General features: G+C 44.8%; 1 protein-coding gene across 2 annotated transcripts in view; it reads right to left on the bottom strand.

The window, feature by feature from the left end:
* Window positions 1-22,532, bottom strand: part of LOC147107679 (E3 ubiquitin-protein ligase DZIP3-like) — a 126,840-nt gene that overhangs the window by 80,732 nt on the left and 23,576 nt on the right. For both annotated transcript variants that reach the window (XM_086006901.1, XM_086006902.1), the window contains exons 2-7: window positions 17,318-17,415; window positions 10,043-10,186; window positions 7,855-7,935; window positions 4,252-4,376; window positions 2,081-2,201; window positions 995-1,117 (exon numbers count right to left, since the gene is read on the bottom strand). In XM_086006901.1, coding sequence (XP_085863027.1) covers window positions 995-1,117; window positions 2,081-2,201; window positions 4,252-4,376; window positions 7,855-7,935; window positions 10,043-10,186; window positions 17,318-17,415 — 692 coding nt within the window. The remainder of the gene's footprint in view (window positions 1-994; window positions 1,118-2,080; window positions 2,202-4,251; window positions 4,377-7,854; window positions 7,936-10,042; window positions 10,187-17,317; window positions 17,416-22,532) is intronic.

A 22,532-nucleotide genomic window follows, 5' to 3' on the forward strand; every position in this document is an offset into this window, starting at 1 on the left:
ACTGGTGGCGCAGGCCACTGAATTTCTAGGCCTATATGTTTTAACGGGGCTTAATATAACCTTACCTTATTGGACAGGGTTTTTAATTTATAAGTGAGTGATAAAATCTTATGTTTCTATTTTTTAAACTCTTACGCCTGCTTTTACCAGGCCTAAGAATTCTATAGCCTTTCAGCGGGCAGAAGTTGAGCAAATAGCACAACTCTCCACCCGCAGAGGCACTTTTCTTGGTCATGCGGATGCAAAGCGCATGCTTAAACCTGAAACTTGCGCGGCCCCAATGGGCGCGTACACACCTCGTATACACCCGTGGGGGTCGGAAATTCAGGGCCAATGGGGGGGGGGGGGGGGGGGGCTAGAGAACAGCTTCAGCAATTACTTTTCAATATGGCCACCTGCTTATTTTAAACTGAGTTCTGTTCGGAGCTCAGCGCTTAGCAACCCTCAATGCCCAGGTTAAATGGGCAGGAAAAGGAACTAGCACCATATGGACGAAAAGGTTGAAAAATGGTGTGAATTACATCATTGTGCATTCAATTACATGAATCTACCCTTAAACTGAAAGGTGCTTCCTCAACCAATTAAAATCCTGATTGGAAAATCAGAACAAATGCAAAATGGGCAGAAATCCCGCATGATAAACCTCCGTCCGATTTTTTAATTGCTCATTAACATCTGAAAAAAATTGACATTTCTGGTAAGACTTGCTAGGCTAGATCTTAAGTTAAAATGTACCCTTATATGCAAGTTCCCTTTCTTCCACTGGTAAAGACATTCAGAAACAGTATCCCATTACAACTTCTATATGGTCAGTGGGGCTATCTGGCAACAATCCTTTTCAGCAAATTATACATAAAGAAACAACTGGTGGCAGGGAGCCATTTTCAGAATGGCTTATTACATGCAAGCATTCTATATTTTAATAAATACTTCAAAAATCTGACCTTTAAGTACAATCATAAATTTTGTTTTGGCTTTTCCTATGAAGACATACCTTGTAATCTGGGTCAGATGGATAGATTTCCCTCTTGTAGTATCCCTGACAATTAGAAGATTGGCAGATCGCTATAGGATCAGGAGGATCTTTGCACTTTTCAATATATTCATTTATTTTGACCTATGGGATGGCAAAAAGAGTTTCAGCATCCACATGATTGGTGCAAGTAAAAATAGCATTCTGGCTGCCTATTTTAAATACTTTTGTCTTAGACAAATAATTTGACTGGGATATCAACTTGAGCCAAGTGGTATACAGTAGTTACAAAATAAAAAAGAGTGCTAACTACAGAACTTTAAAATGTAGTCAATCTGACCTCCACTGACATTTTTAATCAGTTATGTATAAGCAACATTTATTGACCCCAAATTCAGATAGCACAGCCCCACACACACACAGTATCGTTCTGGTGTCTCTGAACTAGACTGCCAAAAAATTGAAGACAACTAACTGGCCAATGAACTGCATACAAGGAATTCAATTTGACACTACCTAAATTTATTTTACTGACGGTGATGAGTATGATTTTTGCCTTTGAGTGGTTGCGCTTTTTCTGATCGTAAATCAATTGCCAATCACACTTTAAGTCATCTAAAGCAACTAACTGAAAAAACGTAAGCAAAATCTACCAAGTTGGCTTTCTGCACCACTGGCGCAGTGGCTGAATTAACCCCCATGAATCATACTGATAATGTCTGCGGTGTCTACAGAAAGCAAAGTTTTGGGTGACAGCGTCTAATGTGCCTCATCTCCACTGGGTGGCAACCCAAACAAAAAAAGAAACATGGGAGAAAATTGGTGCGGCACAGCGGTATTACTAACCTAGCCATCTTCGCCAAATGCAGAAAAATCCGTATTCCAATAACTAAGACCATCCACACCAATGTTTCAGACACTACTGGTCATTTCACAGAAATATGGGGACTCCTCAAAGCACTGGGATTATACAACTGGGGGGGAAGTAAACTTAGATTGAAATGTTTAGCACATTTTTTTGACTACTCTTCTGAGCTTGTAAGACACGGCATCAATTTTATCAAGTTGAGTGGCTTAATTCTGAATAGTTCGAGATAAAGCTCTTACTGCAAAATTTTCCGGTTTAATCTCTTCTGCTTTTAGCACCACATCAGTCCACTCTACAGTTGGCGGGTTTTCTTCAAACTCTTGCTTAGATTTTTGAAACCATTTTTTAGCATCTTCAAACCTGCAAAAAGATTTTGAACCTGAGGTCACCACTAATAAAAACATACAGACATACATGGACTTGTTTTTAAAGTTACTTGGCTAGATCAGAGCTGAAAGTAGTGTAACATATTATTAAAAGGAGAAATCAAGCCCATAAAATGTATTTCACAGGAAATTTGAAAGGACACTGATGGCTTAGGACCAATCTCTGACTGACATGAACTGCCAATCTTGAGTTGAACTTGGAGCATCCTTATATTTTTGTTTTAAAAATCAATCTTTGGAAATGCTGCTTAGGCTGGAAGATCCAGGATCCGATGTGGAGAGACAAAACAAACACAGAAATGGATAAAAGGAAACAAGGAGAGACACAAAACACAAAATAGAGGAAAGAACTTTTAGCAGTTAGAAAGCATCTTCCTTAGCAAATATGCTTTTGAAATATCATGATCAAAAAAAACGGTGGCATCATCAGCAGTGTGTGTTATTTTGGACATTGGGGCTTGGCGAAGAGAGGAATAGCCCTGGTTGCATCAAGAAGTTTCTTTGGGGAAAAATTCGGCTTTGCCCCTTTTGGGGCGCTAACGTTTAACGTCCCGAAAAGATTAGCGCCCCTCCGCCTGAAATTCAGTTGTAGCGCCCCAAACAGGAGGCGGGGCGCTACTGGAAGCGCTCCACCTCCTTCTTGGGGCGCTACAACTGAATATGGCGATGCTACATGCAACAGCGCCACGCGCGTCGGCACATAGCGCCGTGTCATTGCAGGCCTCCTCCCCTGATTAAAGGGGAGGGGCCTAGCGTTGCGCACACCGGGGCCCTGCTGGACCACCAGGGAGCGGGGTGCCGTGAAAACAGCCCAGCACTCAAGAGGAGTGCCGGGCTGAGCGATCGCGGCCGGCACCCCGAGAAAAAAAGGGGAAGGGGGTAGGTGCTGGCAGTCGGCCAAAAAGAAATGGCCACCCGACACCTGCCCCTTTTACTACCACCGCCGCAAAAACGCCCCCCGGCCCTGTCGGGCATATCGCCCGGCGATAGGTATGGGGGCACAACCGAAGTTTACGGCCGGTGCGTAAGCGGGGCGCTGCGCACGGTGAAGATGTCATCGTCAGCGCCGTGGGGCACTACCGGCTACCATCGCCGCTAAATTTTGCTGGAGGCGTTAGCAGCACCACGCCCGGGCGCTAGGGGATTTGCGCCCCCCCCCGCCGCGGAGGTGCTAACGAGAGGCACAAATCAACCCAATTTCTCCCCCTTTATGTTTTATTGTGCATCAGAACCAGAGCAATTCGTCCCCCTGGGTTTACAATTTTCAAAGCAGACTAGTCTTGACGCGTCCACTAACTTAAGCTGTCCCTGACTGCTCTGATGCCACAACTTTAATGCTGTATTGTAACATTATGCTCTGATATTTAATGTTGTATTGCACATTAAAAGTCTTGCACTTCCATTGAAAGCATGCACCTCTAGACTACAAAACCGTGCTTGCTTCCTGTCTCACTTTTATTAAACATTCCTATGTCCACATTTAAAAAGGGTTTTAGCTGTGCAAACTTACTACCCTGTAATTGAACGATTGGGCTACTGGGTGGCTTTTCCCCCACAAATTAGTTTTTACAACATTTTTCATTGATGCACCTTTTCCCCCTTAGGAACTGAAATTTCTAATATACAAAATAAGGGTTTGAACAGAATGTATTAATATATTTCACAATAACATAATTAAATGTAATCAATGATTTGTCTTTTAATACATTCTCATAATTAATAGTCAGTATTAATACTGACTTCTGTATTATTAAGCTATTTTTCTTATTATTGTATACACTAGCCTACACAGAAATCAAGTTTTCTTCCTTTCTTTAGGGCTCCCAATGAGAAAGAAATCCAGCACAGGTAAATGAATACCATGCAGCATACAAACTAAAATAGAGCAAAAGTGGGTGTAAATACTACACAGACACATTCAGATCATCTCATCCTAACCGAGTGCTCTTTTCCAGTGCAAGTAGTTAAATTGCTGAATGTGCTATTTACTTTTTAACATCCAGCTTCGAGCTCAGATTCCTTACCTATTTTGCTTGTAGTATAAACAGCCTAACGTGTGACAGGCCACATACAGTAAACTCTGACATTCCGGTTGCTCCTTTGTCATGTTCTCAATTGTCAAAATCTGTTTTTCGGCTTCAGACAGATCCTACAGAGATAAAAGAATGTAAAATGGCTGCAATACAAATAACACAGAATCTCTAGGAACTGTGCCTTTGAACGGGCCGAGGAACTTGGTTTGGAAGCTACAGTCAGGTACATTTTAGAAGTGGTCAGAAAACTCGCAACTCAAGGTACATTCCAACTTACCACTGCTTTTTCCTAGTTATATTTTTCTTCAAAAGAACTCTTTTACCTGGTAATACAGTTTTATAATTGTCAATTTCTATCCACTGTCACTGGTCATACACATATTTTTCTTTATTTGTTCCAAGGATATGGGTAGTGCAGGCAAGAAGTTATTATTTTTTTTAAATTTGTTTATCAGATGTGGGCGTCGCTGGCAAGGCCAGCATTCATTGCCCATCCCTAATTGCCCTCGAGGTGGTGGTGGTGAGCTGCCTTCTTGAACCGCTGCAGTCCGTGTGGTGAATGTACTCCCACAGTGCTGTTAGGTAGGGAGTTCCAGGATTTTGACCCAGCGACAATGAAGGATCGGCGATATACTTCTAAGTCAGGATGGTGTGTGACTTGGAGGGGAACTTGGAAGTGGTGGTGTTCCCATGCGCCTGTTGCCCTTGTCCTTCTAGGTGGAAGAGGTCGCTGTTTGGGAGGTGCTGCTGAAGAAGCCTTGGCGAGTTGCTGCAGTGCATCTTGTAGATGGTACACACTGTAGCCACGGTATGCCGGTGGTGGAGGGAGTGAATGTTTAAGGTGGTGGTTGGGGTGCCAATGAAGCGGGTTGCTTGTCCTGGATTACTCATCCTTAATTACCCTGAAAAAGTACTAATTGACCTTCTTGAACCACTACAGCCTTTGTGGAGATGGTGCTTGACGTAAGAAACCTGCTAGGCACTTGGTCTGAGTATTAAACAAGGCTTTAATCAACTGTTTTTCAACATGGAGATCTAGTTGCATCCTTCACTAGTTCCTGTTAAAGAATGTCCTGAGCAAGCTGGGCCCATGCCCGAGTATTTATACTCTCCCTGGACAGCGCCACCAGCAGGCCGCCCAGTATTATTTCATAAGTCATTTCCACATGAATGACAAGATTCATGTCAGTGCTTTCAGAATAATGCTAGGTGGGGAATTAAAGGATTTTAACCCAGCAATGATGAAGAAATAGCAACAGACATCCAAAGTCAGGATAGTGCGCGATCCCATGATGTTATTCTTGTCTTTCTTGGCGGTAGAGGTTGCGGGGCTGGGACGTGGTGTTGAAGTAAGCATGGTGAGTTGACATAGTGCTTCCAGTATATAATACATACTGCAGCCACAGTGCCCCAGTGGTGTGCAGGATGGATAATGAATCCAGTGGCAGGGATGTTATCAAGCAGACTGATGAGCTTCTTAGTGCTGTTGTGGCCGCATCCATCCAGATGAGTGATATGCATTCCAATACACTCTTGCCTTGTGCCGTGGAGAGACTTTGGGGGAGGAGGTGAGCCACTTGTCAGAGTACCCAGCCCTTGTCCTCTTGAAGCTACAGTATTGGTATGACTGGTCCAGTTAAGCTTCTGGTCAATGATAATACCCAAAATGTGGGAAGTGAATCTGAACACTGGAGTAGTCAGTGAACAGCTGCACTCCTGACCGTTACATTCTGCAGTCTTCTGTCACGCCATCTCTCCACTGAGACATGACAACTCCTTAACCATTAAAAAAAATGGCTTTAAAGCATCTTCCTGGATGTCAACACTATTAAAAAAACAAGTTCAAAATATCTGGTAAAATTCCATCTTGATCAATATTACAGACTCAAAATTGCCCACCTCCATCTCTGCCTCAGCCCATCTGCTGCGAAAATCCTCATCCAACATCAAGACATTGCATTTATATAGCACCTTTAACATAGTAAAACATTCCAAGGCGCTTCAAAGGAGAATTAATCAGACAAAATTTGACACCAAGCCACATAAGGAGATATTAGGACAGGTGACCAAAAGCTTGACGAAGAGGTAGGTTTTCAGGAGCATATTAAAAGGAGGAGAGAGAGGCAGAGAGGGAATTTCAGAGCTTGTGGCCTAGACAGTTGAAGGCATGGCTGCCAATGGTGAGGAGAATGAAGTGGGGGATGCACAAAAGGCCAGAGTTGGAGGATATGAAATGGTAGGCCGGCCAGGAGAGCATTGGAATGCTTTTGTCATGTCCAGACTGAACTATTCCAAAGCTCTCCTGGCTGGCCTTCCATCCCCCATAAACCTCAGCTCATCCAAAACTCTGCCCCCAATTAAAAACTCTCATCTTCATGTTTAAATCCCTTCATGGCCTCACCCCTCCCTATCTCTGTAACGTCCTCTAGCCCTACAACCACCCCCCACCCCCCACCCTCTCCCCTGAGCAACTCTGACCTCTTGTGCACCCCCTCTTCTCCACTATTGGAGACCATGCCTTCAGCCGTCTAGGCCCTATGCTCTGGAATTCCCTTCCTAAAGCTCTTCAGCTCCATTTCCTCCATTAAGACCCTCCTTAAAACCCACCTCTTAGGCCAAACTTCTGGTCACCCCTCCCAATATCTCCTTCTTTGGTTCAGCATTCATTTATGTCCTATAATAATAATAATCCATCTATGAAGTGCCTTCTTGGGATATTTTTCTACACGGAGATGTATAAATGCATGTTATTGTCACTGATATGTTGACATATTTTAAATACACAATCCTTTTATGTTTCAGTAAAAATGTAAACAGTTAATGTCATGTTGGCTACACTAAGTAGCGGGTCTTTATCAAACCTTTGTGAAAGCTCTCCTAAAATCTTGAATACTATCCAACAAACTATCTGGATTTGGAAGCGACAGTCTGCTGATGGGTTTAATAAAAGTCACTTTAATTCTCCGCTCCACTCCCACTCAGACCTCACCGTCCTCAGCCTCCTCCACTGTTCCAATGAAGCTCAATGTAAGCTCGAGGAACAACACCTCATCGTTCGATTAGGCACTTTACAGCCTTCTGGACTCAACATTGAGTTCAACAATTTCAGATCATAACCTCTGCCCCATCTCTTTTTTTCCCTTTTTTCCCTCTCTCTCTCACATGGCAGCTGTTTTTCATTCTGCCATTGCCATTTACACATCATCTAGAGCCAGCTTTTGTTTCTTAACTTGTCCCATTACCATCTCCTTTTGCCTTGCACCATCATCCCTTTTGTCTCTTAACCTCTCCTGCCTTCCACCCTATCACAGACCTTCCCTTTTGTTCTTTCCTCCCCTCCCCCTTTCCCTGCCGCTACACTTGCTTAAAAACCTGTTCCATCTCCAGCTTTTTCCAGTTCTGACAAAGGGTCATCAACCTGAAACGTTAACTCTGTTTCTCTCTCCACAGATGCTGCCTGACCTGCGGAGTATTACCAGCATTTTCTGTTTTTATTTCAGATTTCCAGCATCCGCAGTATTTTGCTTTTGTATTAATAAAAGCCACAATAGTTTCAAACAAATTTTTAAGGTACAAATGAAAAAAAAAAAGTACCTGTGCCTGGCCTCTAGCGCAGAGAGCCATAACAAAGTAGTGCAATAGTAAGAGATACTGTACTTCACTTGTCTGGCGCACCTAAGAGCAAAAAACATGAAAATACAGAATTAAATCTACAGAAGGATCGGCTTTCTACAAGCTTCTGCTAAAAGAAAGAAATTATTTATATAGCAGCTTTCATAAGCACAGGATGTCTCAAACTGCCTTAGTCAATGAAGTACTGTTGAAGTGTAGTCACTGTTATACGTAGAAAACTCGGCAGCTAATTTGCAATAACAATCTGCTTTAGTGATAAACGTTGGTCAGAAACTCCCCTGCTCTTCTTCGAATAGTGCTATGGGATCTTTTATGTCCACCTGTGAAGGCATACGGGACCTCGATTTTAAGTCTTATCCAAGCGATGGCACCTCTGACAGTGCAGCACTCCCATAATACATAACTGAAGTGTCAGACTAGATTATGTGCTCAAATCTCTGGATTGGAACATGAACCCACAACCTTCTGACTTTGATGCAAGAGTACTATCACTGAGCCATGGTAGACACCTGCTCTCTCCAATGCTTATGGTTTTATTGGAAAAGGTGGTATTTAAAAAAAAAAACTCTTATTCTCTCCAGTCCTCATCGGCCTTCAGGTAACAATTCCACAGCCCTGGTTGCTCTCCATTACCTTTCCCAAGTAGCGAATCTTTACGCAGCCAGTGTGTAACAGAAAACTATTTGTTCAAGGTGGGTATTATCCTGCCTTCGCACACGCTTCCAGCAGAGATCATTGGATAATGATCAGGAGAGGGAAACCCAGCTGATTTTTTTTCTCTGCCCTTAATTGAGCAGCACTGGCTTCAATTGGAGCACCCCTACCAGCTGAGTATTAAATAAGGATGAAACCTGGGATATTCCTGGTGTGTATGGCCAAATCACCTACCAATTTATTAATCAGGGAGGCAGGGAAAGAGGTGAACTCTGAAAATAACATATCCAAGAGCAGGGTTGTTGCTAGTGTTTGTAAGAGCCATGAAAGTTTAAGAAAGAAAATACTTTAAAATATTGGTTAAATAGTATAATACAGTTAATTTACCTGACTGACTTATTGTATTGAGAAACCCCCTATTTTCTTGCTCCAGTAGTATAGTCTGAGATACCCCCTTCATTCTTGCTACAATGGTACAGTCCTTAAGATTGTCACATGGTATGCAGCCATTTTACAGTTTAAACTCCACGAGGGCTGGAGCAATACAGTTTTTGACCGTGTTCGTTTATACGTGTTTTGCTTTGTAATTCTGTTTGTAAGGTGTTATAGTAAACAGTTTAAAAGACAAAGCTACGTTTGGGAACGTTTTATTTCGACACGCGTCTACTCGTTGTTAAAAGCCTCAAAGCTCAGTGGCTACATGTTTGGAAATTAAGAAGCGCCACTACAGTGTTCATTAATATTCCTGTTTTTGTTGGCAAAAACAATTAGACAAAACAGAAATCTACTAAGCTCCAGAAATCCCTATCTATGCATATCTACAGACATATAGATACATACATTGCTTCAGCGCTATAATTATTTGCAGAATGAATACAAATTAGTGTCATCACTTTCCCAACTGACTCAACCAATCTCATACCACTAAACTAGCTCTCTCCCTCCTGCCCATACATTGTTATAAATCCACCAAAATAGCCCGTGTCCTGTGCTAGAGCAAACACTCTTTTAGCTTGAGCATTGAATTGCAAAACAACTCGACAATGTTGAAAAAAATTACTTGTACCCATGTGCTGATATTTTTTCAGTTGATGTAGACTATTGGACAGTAATTGAACTGAATGATTCATTCACATTTTCATGCATTCAATTCAGTTATGACACTGGTGGCTGTTGAACACAAACTATCTAATGATTTTATTTTGTCACCACTACTTTTTGTATGGACGGAGGGGAACCGAGGGAATATCATGTAGTCAAGAAGTTAGCTGTTCCTTTTGTAAGAACTTCCTATGCTTGGCACTTATTTTCTTAAGTTTTCCTCTATGAGATAGTTGAAGAAACATTAATATGATAAAGCAGCACACAGTGGGTTACCATGAACCAAACTCTTTCAGGTAGATTTAATTATAAATGACACATACTGGGCATTCTGGGCAGTGCTGTACAAAGTAAAATGCCTGTAAAAGATTTTTTTTTAGTACATAATACTCACCAAATTATTTCTCATTACAGTTGTGAGGAAGATTCGGAATTGCTTAATCTTTTCATCGGTACCCATTGATGGGAAAAAAACAAGCTTATTCTTTACATCTGATGAACTATTTATGGACAGCTCTTCAACATGGTCACCCTTCACCTGAGAAAATAGATCAAATATCAGAATCAACAAATACAGCTGTCCTCATCTTTTTTGAGAATCAATAGGGTGTAAATAAATTCAATACAAAAATAAGTCTGTCAATTCTAAACAGATCTTATGAAATAAAATGAAATTGTACTGCAGCAAGCATACAATAACCTAGAAGTTGTGAAGCTATGGACTTTTCTGCAAAAACAACAATATCCCAAAGTACTTCACAGAAGTATAATCAGACAAAAATTGATGCCGAGCTAAAGGAGGAGGTATTAGGATAGGGAACTAAAAGTTTGGTTGAAGTAATGGGTTTTAAGGAAGGTCTTAAAAGGAGGCGAGGGAGGTGGATAGGTGGAGAGGTTTAGAGAGGAAATTCCTTAGTGTAGGGACTAGATTGCTGAAGGCACGGCCACCAATAGTGGGACAGTGGTGATGCACAAGAGGCCAGAGTTGGAGGAACCCAGAATTCTTGGAAGGTTGTAAAGTTGAAGGTTACAGAGGTAGGTAGGGGTGAGGCCATGAAGAGATTTAAACATGAGGATGAGAATTTTAAAGTGGAGGCGTTGGGGGACCAAAAGTAGATGTTGGTCAATGAACATAGGGGTGAAAGGTAAATCGGACTTGGTCCAGGATTGGATATGGGTTTTGGATGAGCAAGTTTATGGAGGGTAGGAGGCTGTCCAGTAGAGCACTGGAATACTAGAGTCTGGAAGTGACAAAGGCATGGATGAGGGTTTTGGTATCAGGTGGGCCGAGGTGGGGAGATGATGGGCAGACGATGGAGATGTTACGAAGGAAAAGAAAGCGGTTTTTATGATGGAGAAGTTATGGGATCAGAACCTCATCTTGGGTGAAATAGGACACCGAGAATGTAAACAAGTCAGCTTCAACCCGAACTAGTGGCCTAGGAGGGAAATGGAATCAATGGTAAGGGTTACGGATTTTGTTGCAAGGGCCGACGACAATAGTTTTGGTCCTCCCAATGTTTAACTGGAGGAAAACTGGATGTTGGACAAGCAGTCTGACAACGCAGGGGCAGCAGAGGGGTTGGGGGGGGGGGTCAGTGTATTTGTGAAACCTGGCCCCATGTCTTTGGAGGTTGTCGCCAATGGACACTATGTAGGAGGAAGAGGAAAGGGTCAAGGACAGATCTTTGGCGGATTCCAGAGGTAACTGCGATGGGTGGGAAGAAACGATATTGCTGGGAGATACTCTGGCTAGTATTCCAATGTTCTACTGGACAGCCTCCTACCCTCCATAGGCAAGCGCAGAATCAAGGTGGGCAATGGAGGACAGGCATTGGAGGAGGATGGTGTTCGTGACCTCTCTGCGGCCTTTGACACGGTTGTCAAGGATGAGGGGAGATAGTGCACCATGGTCTCAGAGAATGTAATTAGTGACTTTGATTAGGGGCATTTCAGTACTGTGGGAGAAAAACCTGATTGGAAAGATTCAAACATGGAGTTGCAGGAAAGATGGACGTGGAGTTGAGAGACAACAACAAATTCAAGGACTTGAGAGCAAAGTGAGGCTCGAGATGGGGTGGTGGTTTGCAAGGACAGAGAGGTTGCGGGTGGATTTTATGAAGGGGGGGGGGGGAGGTGATAGTGGTTTTGAAAAGGATGGGGAACAATACCCAAGGAGAGCAATCTCACCTAACATTGGGGTCAAGAATATAGTCAGCTGCTTAGTGGGAATAGGGTCAAGCGAGCAGGAGGTGGGTCTCATGGACAAGATCATATCTGAGAGGGCATGAGGGGAATAAGGACAGAAACTAGTGAAAGACACGGGTTCAGAGCTAGGTGGGTAAGTGGAAGGGGAGGTTTGCCACAGAGGTAGCTGTCTCTACTATTGAGGCAAAGAGGCCACGGGTTCTTCACATTTGTTAGAGGTGAGGGTGGAGGGTACATGGTAGTGGAGCTCAAAGATATGGTTGGTGGTGGAGAAAGGAAGCCAAGAGTTATCTTTGATCTCCAGGATGCAAATGGATTCAGGGAGACTTCAAGTTACATTTTGGTAGGAAGAATAAGACGACCACATAGTGCTTGGAGAATAAGAGTCTAAATGGGATAGAGGAGCAAAGGGATCTAGGACTACAGATACACAAATCATTAAAAGTAGTGACACAACTTAATAAGGCCATAAAAAAAACAAGTACTTGGGTTCAATTCTAGAGAGATAGAATTGAAAAGCAGAGAAGTTGTTAAACTTGTACTGAACCTTGGTCAGATCACACTTGGAGTACTGTGTACAGTTCTGCTCGCCATATTAAAAAAAGCATATAGGAGGCATTGGAGTGACTGCAAAAAAGGTACACAAGTATATCCTCTCCGTTCTGGTCTCATCCTTGTCAGGAAAGGCTGAATAGGTTGGCCTCTTTCGCTAGAAAGAGAAGGCTGAGGGCTGGCCTGATAGAGTTTCTTTGTATTTCAGAGTTTCTTTGTATTTCGTTATTCACAAGATGTGGGCAAAGGTATTTCTTAATATTTATTCATTTACAGGATGTGGGCGGTGCTGACAAGGCCAGCATTTATTGCCCATCCCTAATAGTTGTTGAGAAGGTGTGACGAGCCGCCGCTTTGAACCACAGCAGTCCTTGTGGTGAAGGTACTCCCACAGTGCTATAAGGTAGGGAGTTCCAGGATTCTGACTCAGCAATGATGAAGGAAAGGCGATATATTTACAGGTCAGGATGGTGTGTGACTTGGAGGGGATCTTGGAGGTGGTGGTGTTCCCATGCACCTACTGCCCTTGTCCTTCTAGGTGGTAGAGGTTGTGGGTTTGGGAGGTGCTGGTGAAGAAGTCTTGGCAAGTTGCTGCAGTGCATCTTGTAGATGGTACACACTGCAGCCACGGTACGCTGGTGGTGGAGGGAGTGGATATTTAAGGTGGTGGATGGTGCGCCAATCAAGCAGGCTGCCTTGTCCTGGATGGTGTCGAGCTTCTTGAGTATTGTTGGAGCTGCACTCATCCAAGCAAGTGGAGAGTATTTCATCACACTCCTGACTTGTGCTTTGTGGGTGGTGGAAAGGCTTTGAGGAGTCAAGAGGTGAGTCACTCGCCACAGAATTCCCAGCCTCTGACCTGCTATGGTAGCCACAGTATTTATGTGGCTGGTCCAGTTAAGTTTCTGGTCGATGATGACCCCAGGATGTTGGTGGGGGTGGGGGAATTCGACGATGGTAATGCCATTGAATGTCAAGCAGGGGTGGTTAGATTTTCTCTTAGAGATGATCATTGCCTGGCACTTATATGGCGCGAACGTTACTTGCCTAAGCCTGAATATTGTCCCGGTCTTGCTGTATGCGAGCACGGACTGCTTCATCATCTGAGCAATTATGAATAGAACTGAACATTGTGCAGTCATCAGTGAACATCCCCACTTGTGCAGTCATCAGTGAACATCCCCACTTCTGACTGTATGACAAGAGGGAAGGTCATTGATGAAGCAGCTGAAGATGGTTGGGCCTAGGACACTGCCATGAGGAACTCCTGCAGCAATGTCCTGGGGCTAAGATGATTGGCCTCCAACAACACAACCATCTTCCTTTGTGCTGGGTATGACTCCAGCCACTGGAGGGTTTTCTCTCTGATCACCATTGACTTCAGTTTTACTAGGGCTCCTTGGTGCCACACTTGGTGAAATGCTGCCTTGATGTCAAGGGCGGTCATTCTCAACTCAGCTCTGGAATTCAGCTCTTTTGTCCATGTTTGAACCAAGGGTGTAATCAGGTCTGGAGCCGAATAGTCTTAGCGGAACCCAAAAGTGAGCAGGTGAGTAAGTGCCGCTTGATAGCACTATTGACGACACATTCCATCACTTTGCTGATAATTGAGAGTAGGCTGATGGGACGGTAATTGGCCGGATTGGATTTGTCCTGCTTTTTGTGGACAGGACATAACTGGGCAATTTTCCACATTGTTGAGTAGATGCCAGTGTTATAGCTGTACTGGTACAGATCGGCTAGCGATGCGGCTAGTTCTGGAGCACAAGTCTTCAGCACTACCAGGATGCTGTCAGGGCCCATAGCCTTTGCTGTAGCCAGTGGGCTCAGCCGTTTCTTGATATCACATGGAGTGAATCGAATTGGCTGAAGACTGACTTTCGGTGATGATGGGGACCTCAGGAGGAGGCCAAGATGGATCATCCACTTGGCACTTCTGGCTGAAGATGGTTGCAAACGGTTCTGCCTTGTCTTTTGTACTCACGTGTTCGGCTCCACCATCATGGAGGATGGGGATGTTCCTGGAGCCTCTTTCGCCAGTTAGTTGTTTAATTCTCCACCAATATTCACGACTGGATGTGGCAGGGCTGCAGAGCTTTGATCTGATCTGTTGGTTGTGGGATCGCTTAGCTCTGACTATAGCATGCTGCTTTCACTGTTTAGCATGCATGTAGTCCAGTGATGTAGCTTCCCTAGGTTGGCACCTCATTTTTAGGTACGCCTGGTGCTGCTCCTATCATGCTCTTCGACACTCCTCATTGAACCAGGGTTGGTCCCCTGGCTTGATGGTAATGGTAGAGTGAGGGATATGCCGGCCCATGAGGTTACAGATTGTGGTGGAATACAATTCTGTTGCTGCTGATGGCCCACAGCACCTCATGGATGCCCAGTTTTGAGCTGCTAGGAGGCTTGCAGAGTCGACCAGGAGCCAGCAGTGGTTGATCCAGAGTGGCATCTGCTGGTGTGCACTACTAACATCAAAGCCACTACTCAGTGGAGGCAAGTAGTAGCCTTGGTGTTAGTAGTGCACAGCAGTGGATCCAGTATACCAGCAGAAGAGCAAGGAACAGTGGGAGTGAAATCCAAGGACCGAGACTAGAGAACGGTGAAAGGTAAATCCACGGGATCAGTGCAGATGAGAGAGCTGGTCCAAGAATAGCCGCAGGGAGGCGAGGAGCACAGTGAGGAACAGCAATGGGGCTGGTCCAACCCAGTCGAGCAAAGGGTGACTGAGGTGTTCCGAAGGATGAGTGGAGTTGGCAGCTATGGGAAACAAGTGGAAAGCAGCCAAGGAACATAATCCAGAGCAGGCTGGGAAACCTTCTTCTTCTTAGGCAGTCCCTCGGAACCGAGGATGACTTGCTTCCACATTAAAAATGAGTTCTCAGGTGACTGATGAGGCCAATGCGGGACCTACAGTCTCTGTCACAGGTGGGGCAGACGGTGGTTGAAGGGGCGGGTGGGTGGGGTGCTTGGGTTGACGTGCACTCCGTGCGCTGCTCGTGCTTGGCTTCCACTTGCTCCGGCGAAGAGACTCGAGGTGTTCGGTGCCTTCCCGGATGCTTCTCCTCCATTTTGTGCAGTCTTGGACCAGGGATTCCCAGGTGTCGGTGGGGATGTTGCACTTTTTCAAGGAGGCTTTGAGGGTGTCCTTGAAGCGTTTCCTCTGCCCACCTGGGGCTCTCTTGCCGTGCCGGAGCTCCGAGTAGAGTGCTTGTTTTGGGAGTCTCGTATCGGGCATGCGGACAATGTGACCCGTCCATCGGAGCTGATTGAGCGTGGTCAGCGCTTCGATGCTGGGGATGTTGGCCTGAGCAAGAACACGGACGTTGGTGCACCTATCCTGCCAATGGATTTGCAGGATCTTGCGGAGGCAGCGTTGGTGGTACCTCTCCAGTGCTTTGAGGTGCCTGCTGTACATGGTCCATGTCTCTGAGGCATACAGCAGGGCAGGTATCACTGCTGCCCTGTAGACCATGAGCTTAGTGCCGGGTTTGAGGTCCTGGTCTTCAAACACTCTCTTCCTCAGGCGACAGAAGGCTGCACTGGCACACTGATGGCGGTGTTGGACTTCATCATCGACATCTGCCCTTGTTGACAGTAGGTTCCCGAGGTATGGAAAGTGGTCCACGTTGTCCAAGGCCTTGTCGTGCATTTTGATAATCGGGGGGCAGCACTGTGTAGCAGGGGGAGGTTGGTAGAGGACCTCTGTCTTACGGATGTTTAGTGTAAGGCCCATGCTCTCGTACACTTCAGTGAAGGTGTTGACGATGGTTTGGAGTTCAACCTCCGAGTGTGCGCAGACGCAAGCGTCGTCTGCGTACTGTAATTCGACGACAGAGGATGGGACGACCTTGGATCTGGACTGGAGGCGACGGAGGTTGAACAGTTTCCCGTTTGTTCTGTAAATTAGCTCCACTCCAGTGGGGAGCTGACTGAAGGTGAGATGGAGCATTGCAGCCAGAAAGATCGAGAAGAGCGTTGGTGCGATGACACAGCCTTGCTTGATCCTGGTTCGTACGTGAATTGGGTCTGTGGTGGAACCGTTGGTTAGGATCACGGCTTGCATGTCATTGTGAAGCAGGCGGAGGATGGTGACAAACTTTTGAGGGCAGCCGAATTTGAGGAGGACACTCCATAATCCCTCACGGTTGACAGTGTCGAAGGCCTTTGTGAGGTCAAAGAAGGCCATGTACAGCGGTTGGTGCTGTTCCCTGCATTTCTCTTGTAATTGACGCGCGGTGAAGATCATGCGGATTCCGCCCACGAAGGGGCACAATGACTGGGAAACAAGTCAGAGCTAGCATTGTGTAGAGTATAAAATTCTCAGCAGAGGAGGAGTTGGAGGATGCAGGAGCAGGCCAGGTGCTCGAATATTGAACTGTTTGCAGCAAAATCTTGCATTTGGACTGCAGGGCACTTGTAACTGAGAACTCTGCAAATCATTCTCTCGCTCTAGAGAGCCGACATTGGAAATAACATGTAAAATACAATACTGAAACTAAGGCACATAGGACTTGGTTTGCAGACTTCAGCAGAATACAAAACAATGTCGACAATATTACCAGTCATTAATTTGAAAAAGTTTACATCTGTCTTTTATGGTCTGTTATATAATTTGAAGCAGATCACCTTTAAGGTAGGAAAATAAAAATGAAAAATTGCAAATCTGAGATTTTAAAGCAAAATGCTGAAATAGATAGCAAGTCAGCACCGATAAAGGTAAAACACAGGTAATGACATTTCAGGTATGTACATTCATCAGGTCTTTTGATAAATGATCAACACTTGAAATGTCAACCTGCCTTTTATCTTTACAGATGTTGACTGACCTGCTATGTATTTTTTTGTTTTTATTTCACATTTGAAGTATAAAGCTTTGACAATGAAAATGGAAAATCTGAACTACCTCGGAACAAAGTAGTTCGCCATCAGCCTCAGGTCCCATCTTTACAGAATGTTCGTCTTGTCCTGCCACAGCATCAACATTTACAAAGTTTAGGCAATCTGTAAGATGGAACAACAGCTCAGTGAAAATCTAATTCAATTCTACTGCTACAGTTACTAGAAATTATATTCCTATGGGCATGGGGAAGTTCCAAAGCAGATTCTAATTATTAAGAAGCTTCCCAAGTTTCTTAGGTGAAACAGGAAGTGGGCAGGGAGGCTGAGACATGAGCGCACTCTTTCCTTTTTTACCAAATGGTGTTGGCACTCAAGGCTTATGGGGGGAAAAATTAGGTTGCTTTGCACCTCCCGTTAGCGGCCTAAGAGGGCGCAAAGCAACTAGCGCCCGGGCGCGGCGCCGCCCACGCCTCCCGCAAAATTCAGCGGGAGGTTAGCGGCGGCGCAAACCGGTAGCGCCCCATAGCACTGCGCAGCCGGCGATGACGTCATCACCGTGCGCAGCACCACGCTCGTGCCCCGGCCACGATCTTCGGGAGCACCCCCCGACGTACCGTCGGACGCTATGTCCGACGGGGTCGGGGAGGCCTGCCTGTGGCCGGGGAGGCGCAATTTAAAGGCGAGGTGGCCATTTTTGTTGCTGGCCGCCTGCCAGCACCTGCCCCCGGCCTCCTGAATGCACCCCCCCACCCCGCGGAGTGCCGGCTGCGCTCCAAGAGCCCGGCACTTCTCTTGAGTGCTGGGCTCTTTTGCCGGCACTCCCGATCCCCGGGGACCCAGCTGGGCCCCAGTTTGCGCTGCGCAAGGCCCCTCCACTTTAAGAAGGGGAGGAAGGCCTACAATACCGCGGCACGTAGCACCGCGATATTGACTGAATTTAAATAAAGGAAACTACGATGGTCTGAGGAGCGAGTTGGGTAGGATTGATTGGGGAATGTCACTCAAAGGGTTGACGGTGGATAGGCAATGGCAAACATTCAAAGACCGCATGGATGAACTACAGAATTTGTTCATCCCAGTTTGGCATAAAAATAAAACAAAGAAGGTGACTCAACCGTGGCTAACAAGGGAAATTAGGGATAGCATAAGATCCAAGGAGAGGACATATAAATTGGCCTGAAAAAGCAGTAAACTTGAGGATTGGGAGCAGTTTAGGATTCAACAGAGGACAAAGGGATTAATTAAGAAGGGGAAAATTGAATAGAAGAGTAAGCTTGCAGGGAACATAAAAACTGACTGTAAACGCTTTTACAGATATGTGAAGAGAAAAAGATTGGTGAAGTCAAGTGTAGGTCCCTTGCAGTCAGAATCAGGGGAATTTAGAATGGGGAACAAAGAAATGGCAGACCAATTAAATACATATTTTGGTTCTGTCTTCACAAAGGAGGACACAAATAACGTTCCAGAGATGTCGGGGAACATAGGGTCTGATGAAAGGGAGGAACTGAAAGAAATCAGTATTTGTAGGGAAATGGTGTTAGGGAAATTGATGGGATTGAAGGCCAATAAATCCCCAGGGCCTGATAATCTACATCCTAGGGTACTTAAGGAAGTGGCCCTAGAAATAGTAGATGCATTGCTGATCATCTTCCAACATTCGATGGAATCTGGAACAGTACCCATGGATTGGAGGGTAGCTAATGTTACCCCACTATTCAAAAAAGGTGGTAGAGAGAAAACGGGGAATTACAGACCGGCAAGCCTGACATCGGTAGTGGGGAAAATGCTAGAGTCCATTATAAAAGATGTAATAGCAGAGCACTTGGAAAACAGTGACAGGATTTAAGTCAACATGGATTTACAAAAGGTAAATCGTGCTTGACTAATCTACTGGAATTTTTTGAGGATGTAACTGGTAAAATAGATAAGGGAGAACCAGTGGATGTGGTGTATTTGGACTTCCAGAAGGCTTTCGATAAGGTCCCGCATAAGAGATTAGCGTGTAAAGTTAAGGCACATGGGATTGGGGGCAAAGTATTGACTTGGATACAGAACTGGTTGGCAGACAGAAAGCAAAGAGTTGGAATAAACGGGTCTTTTTCTGAGTGGCAGGCAGTGACTAATGGGGTACCGCAGGGATCGGTCCTTGGACCCCAGCTATTCAAAATATATATTAATGATCTAGACAAGGGAACTAGATGTAATATCTCCAAATTTGCAGACGACACAAAGCTGGGTGGGCGTGTGTGCTGTGAGGAGGATGCCAAGAAACTCCAGGATGATTTGGATAGGTTGGGTGATTGGGCAGAAGCATGGCAGATGCAATATAACATGGATAAATGCGAGGTTATCCACTTTGGTGGCAAAAACAGGAAGGCAGATTATTATCTGAATGGCAATAGATTGGGAGAAGGGGAAGTGCAACGAGACCTGGGTGTCCTTGTGCACCAGTTGCTGAAGGTAAGCATGCAGGTGCAGCAGGCGGTTAAGAAGGCAAATGGTATGTTGGCCTTTGTAGCGAGAGGGTTTGAGTACAGGAACAAGGATGTCTTGCTGCAGTTGTACAGGGCCTTGGTGAGACCACATCTTGATTATTGTGTGCAGTTTTGGTCGCCTTATCTGAGGAAGGATGTTCTTGCCATGGAAGGAGTTCAGCGAAGATTTACCAGGCTGATACCTGGGATGGCAGGAATGACGTATGAGGAGAGATTGGGTTGATTGGACTTGTACTCGATGGAGTTTAGAAGAATGAGAGGGGATCTTATTTGAAACTTATAAAATCCTGACAGGACTGGACGGACTAGATGCAGGAAGGATGTTCCCGGAGGTCGGGGAGTCCAGAATCAGGGGTCACAGTCTAAGGAAAAGGGGTAAGCCATTTAGGACTGAGATGAGGAGGAATTTCTTCACCCAGAGAGTGGTGGACCTGCGGAATTCTCTACCACAGAAGGCAGTAAAGGCCAATTCATTAAATATATTCAAGAAGGAGTTGGATATATTTCTTAAGGCTAAAGGGATCAAGGGGTATGGGGAGAAAGCAGGGACCGGGTACTGAAATTGGATGATCAGCCATGATCGCATTGAATGGCGGAGCAGGCTCGAGGGGCCGAATGGCCTACTCCTGCTCCTATCTTCTATGTTTCTATGACTCGCAGCGCCCCAAGAGGAATGCGGGGCACTTCCAGTAATGCCCCGCTTCCCTCTTGGGGCGCAACCACTCAATTTCCGGTGCGGGGGCGCTAATTTTTCCGGGGCGCTTGATCCTTTAATAAAAGAAAATTCCCCACTGCTTTCTTCACTCTTACTCCTCCAGATAACTTTCCTTTTGCACATGTCTTGTCAGGTCTTTTTCAATTACTGCTACAAGTGAGTTTTTACATTTTATAATACAAATTTACACAACTGATTTATTCATTATTAACTTGTTGAATCATGGGAGATAAATTGTTCAGCAGTAAAGCAGATACCCTGGTGGAATAGCTATTATCTCCCCATCCTTTTCTTCCCCTTCTGAAGGAGAGACATGGTGCCATAAGTACCATCAGCCCTCTAATAGCTCACCCAAGTGGCTATTCTTCATGCGTGAGCTTAGTTAGTGTGCTGGCATACCATGTGGGTCATCACAGTTGTCCCCCATCATAATCTCACTCAATGCCCATACATAAGCACTTTCCAGCAGGATTGGGAACCTTCATCACTGCTTTGGCTGAGAACTGATAATGCAATATGGAAAATAAATTGAACCAGCAACCTTTCTAATCCGTATTGCACAGTGCATTTACCTGTTGTGCCATCATGGGACCCAATCTCAGTTGACTGCAAGTAAACAATTCAGTGACAGGTTTCTAATCCAAATACAAATTTAAAAAATCAGATTAATTCCATAGAAAGGGAGGAAGTGTGTGTTAAAATATAATCCTAAAGTTGCTGACGTGTAATCTGTAGATTGACGACAGATGAGATTGCTGAAAAAAAACCCAAGCTAAATTGGTGCATAATAATGCAAATACATATCCTTACAAACCATCTAAATGTATCAGCACTCATGCTCTCCTGTCATATAACTCAAGATCTTTTACCACATGACACTGGTAAGCAGCATAAAAATTACATGCACACTCCAATAAATTCACCAAAAACTGAAAATCTTCACAAAAACTACTGACGGTTAAATTTTAAAGCTAAGTTCCAATGCTATTATCCAGTACTACAACCGACAACCTGACTGAATTACCAGCATTCTCCAGAATGTACCATCTTTTAATGCTTAAACCTTGTATTTTCATTTTTTAACTAATAGCATGAGTGCATCAATTTTATAACACAAATCATTGTAACGGATCAGAGAAATGTCTACTTTAATATCTCAAATGAAACCGTCTGAATATCTGGTTTCAAGTAAGGTGTCAGCCTCGGCTCAGTGGTAGCACTCTTGCCTCTGAATCAGAAGGCTGTAGGTTTAACCTGCCGACACTTTAGTGTAGTAGAGAAGGAGTTTTGCACTGTCGGAGGTTCCGTCTTTCGCATGCGACGTTAAACCGAGGGCCCATCGCCCCTCTCAGGCGGATGTAAAGGATCCCACGGCACTGTTCGAAGAAGAGCAGGGGAATTCTCCCGGTGTTCTGGGCAACATCTATCCTCATGATCTGCACCATCGTGGTCTGGCCATTTATTTCACTGCTGTTTGTGGGAGCTTGTCGCGCGCAAATTGGCTGCCGCATTTCCTACATTACAACAATGACTACACTTCAAAAAGTACTTCATTGTAAAGCACTTTGGGCCATCCTGAAGTCATCAAAGGTGGTATACAAACGCAAGTTTACTTTTTTGTTGGGGAAAAAAAGCTTTTCCTAGGACTTTTGTTACAAGAATTGGGAGATGTTTATTGTATTGAAATGGATTTGAAGGAAGGTTGAGAAATAAAGTAAACCAGTGAAATCTGCTCTTGTTTCCAAGTTACTTCTCAAGAAAGCAGATTTATTAGGGCCAATTACAACTTCTACCTCCTGGCGTAAACAGAGTGCTAGCAGCCGAAAAATGGCTTCGGAAAGGTCTTGAGATTGGCCACTTGTTTCAGGCGGAAGGCCACTTGTAATATGCAAATTGGAGTCTTATGACACACGCTCCACCCATTTGTACTAGGTAATGAGCGGCCCTACCAGCAGTGGTCCTTTGCGCTGGCCAGAAGAAAGTACCTGGAGAGCGCCTAAATAATCATGGTTTAACATGGTTTCCCTCCCTAAACCTCTCGGCTTCTCTAGCTCTCTCTCTTCTTTTTA

Source organism: Somniosus microcephalus, chromosome 14 (assembly GCF_052327205.1).
Source record: "Somniosus microcephalus isolate GS21.2 chromosome 14, FLI_Smic_1.0, whole genome shotgun sequence".
Taxonomy (NCBI): domain Eukaryota; kingdom Metazoa; phylum Chordata; class Chondrichthyes; order Squaliformes; family Somniosidae; genus Somniosus; species Somniosus microcephalus.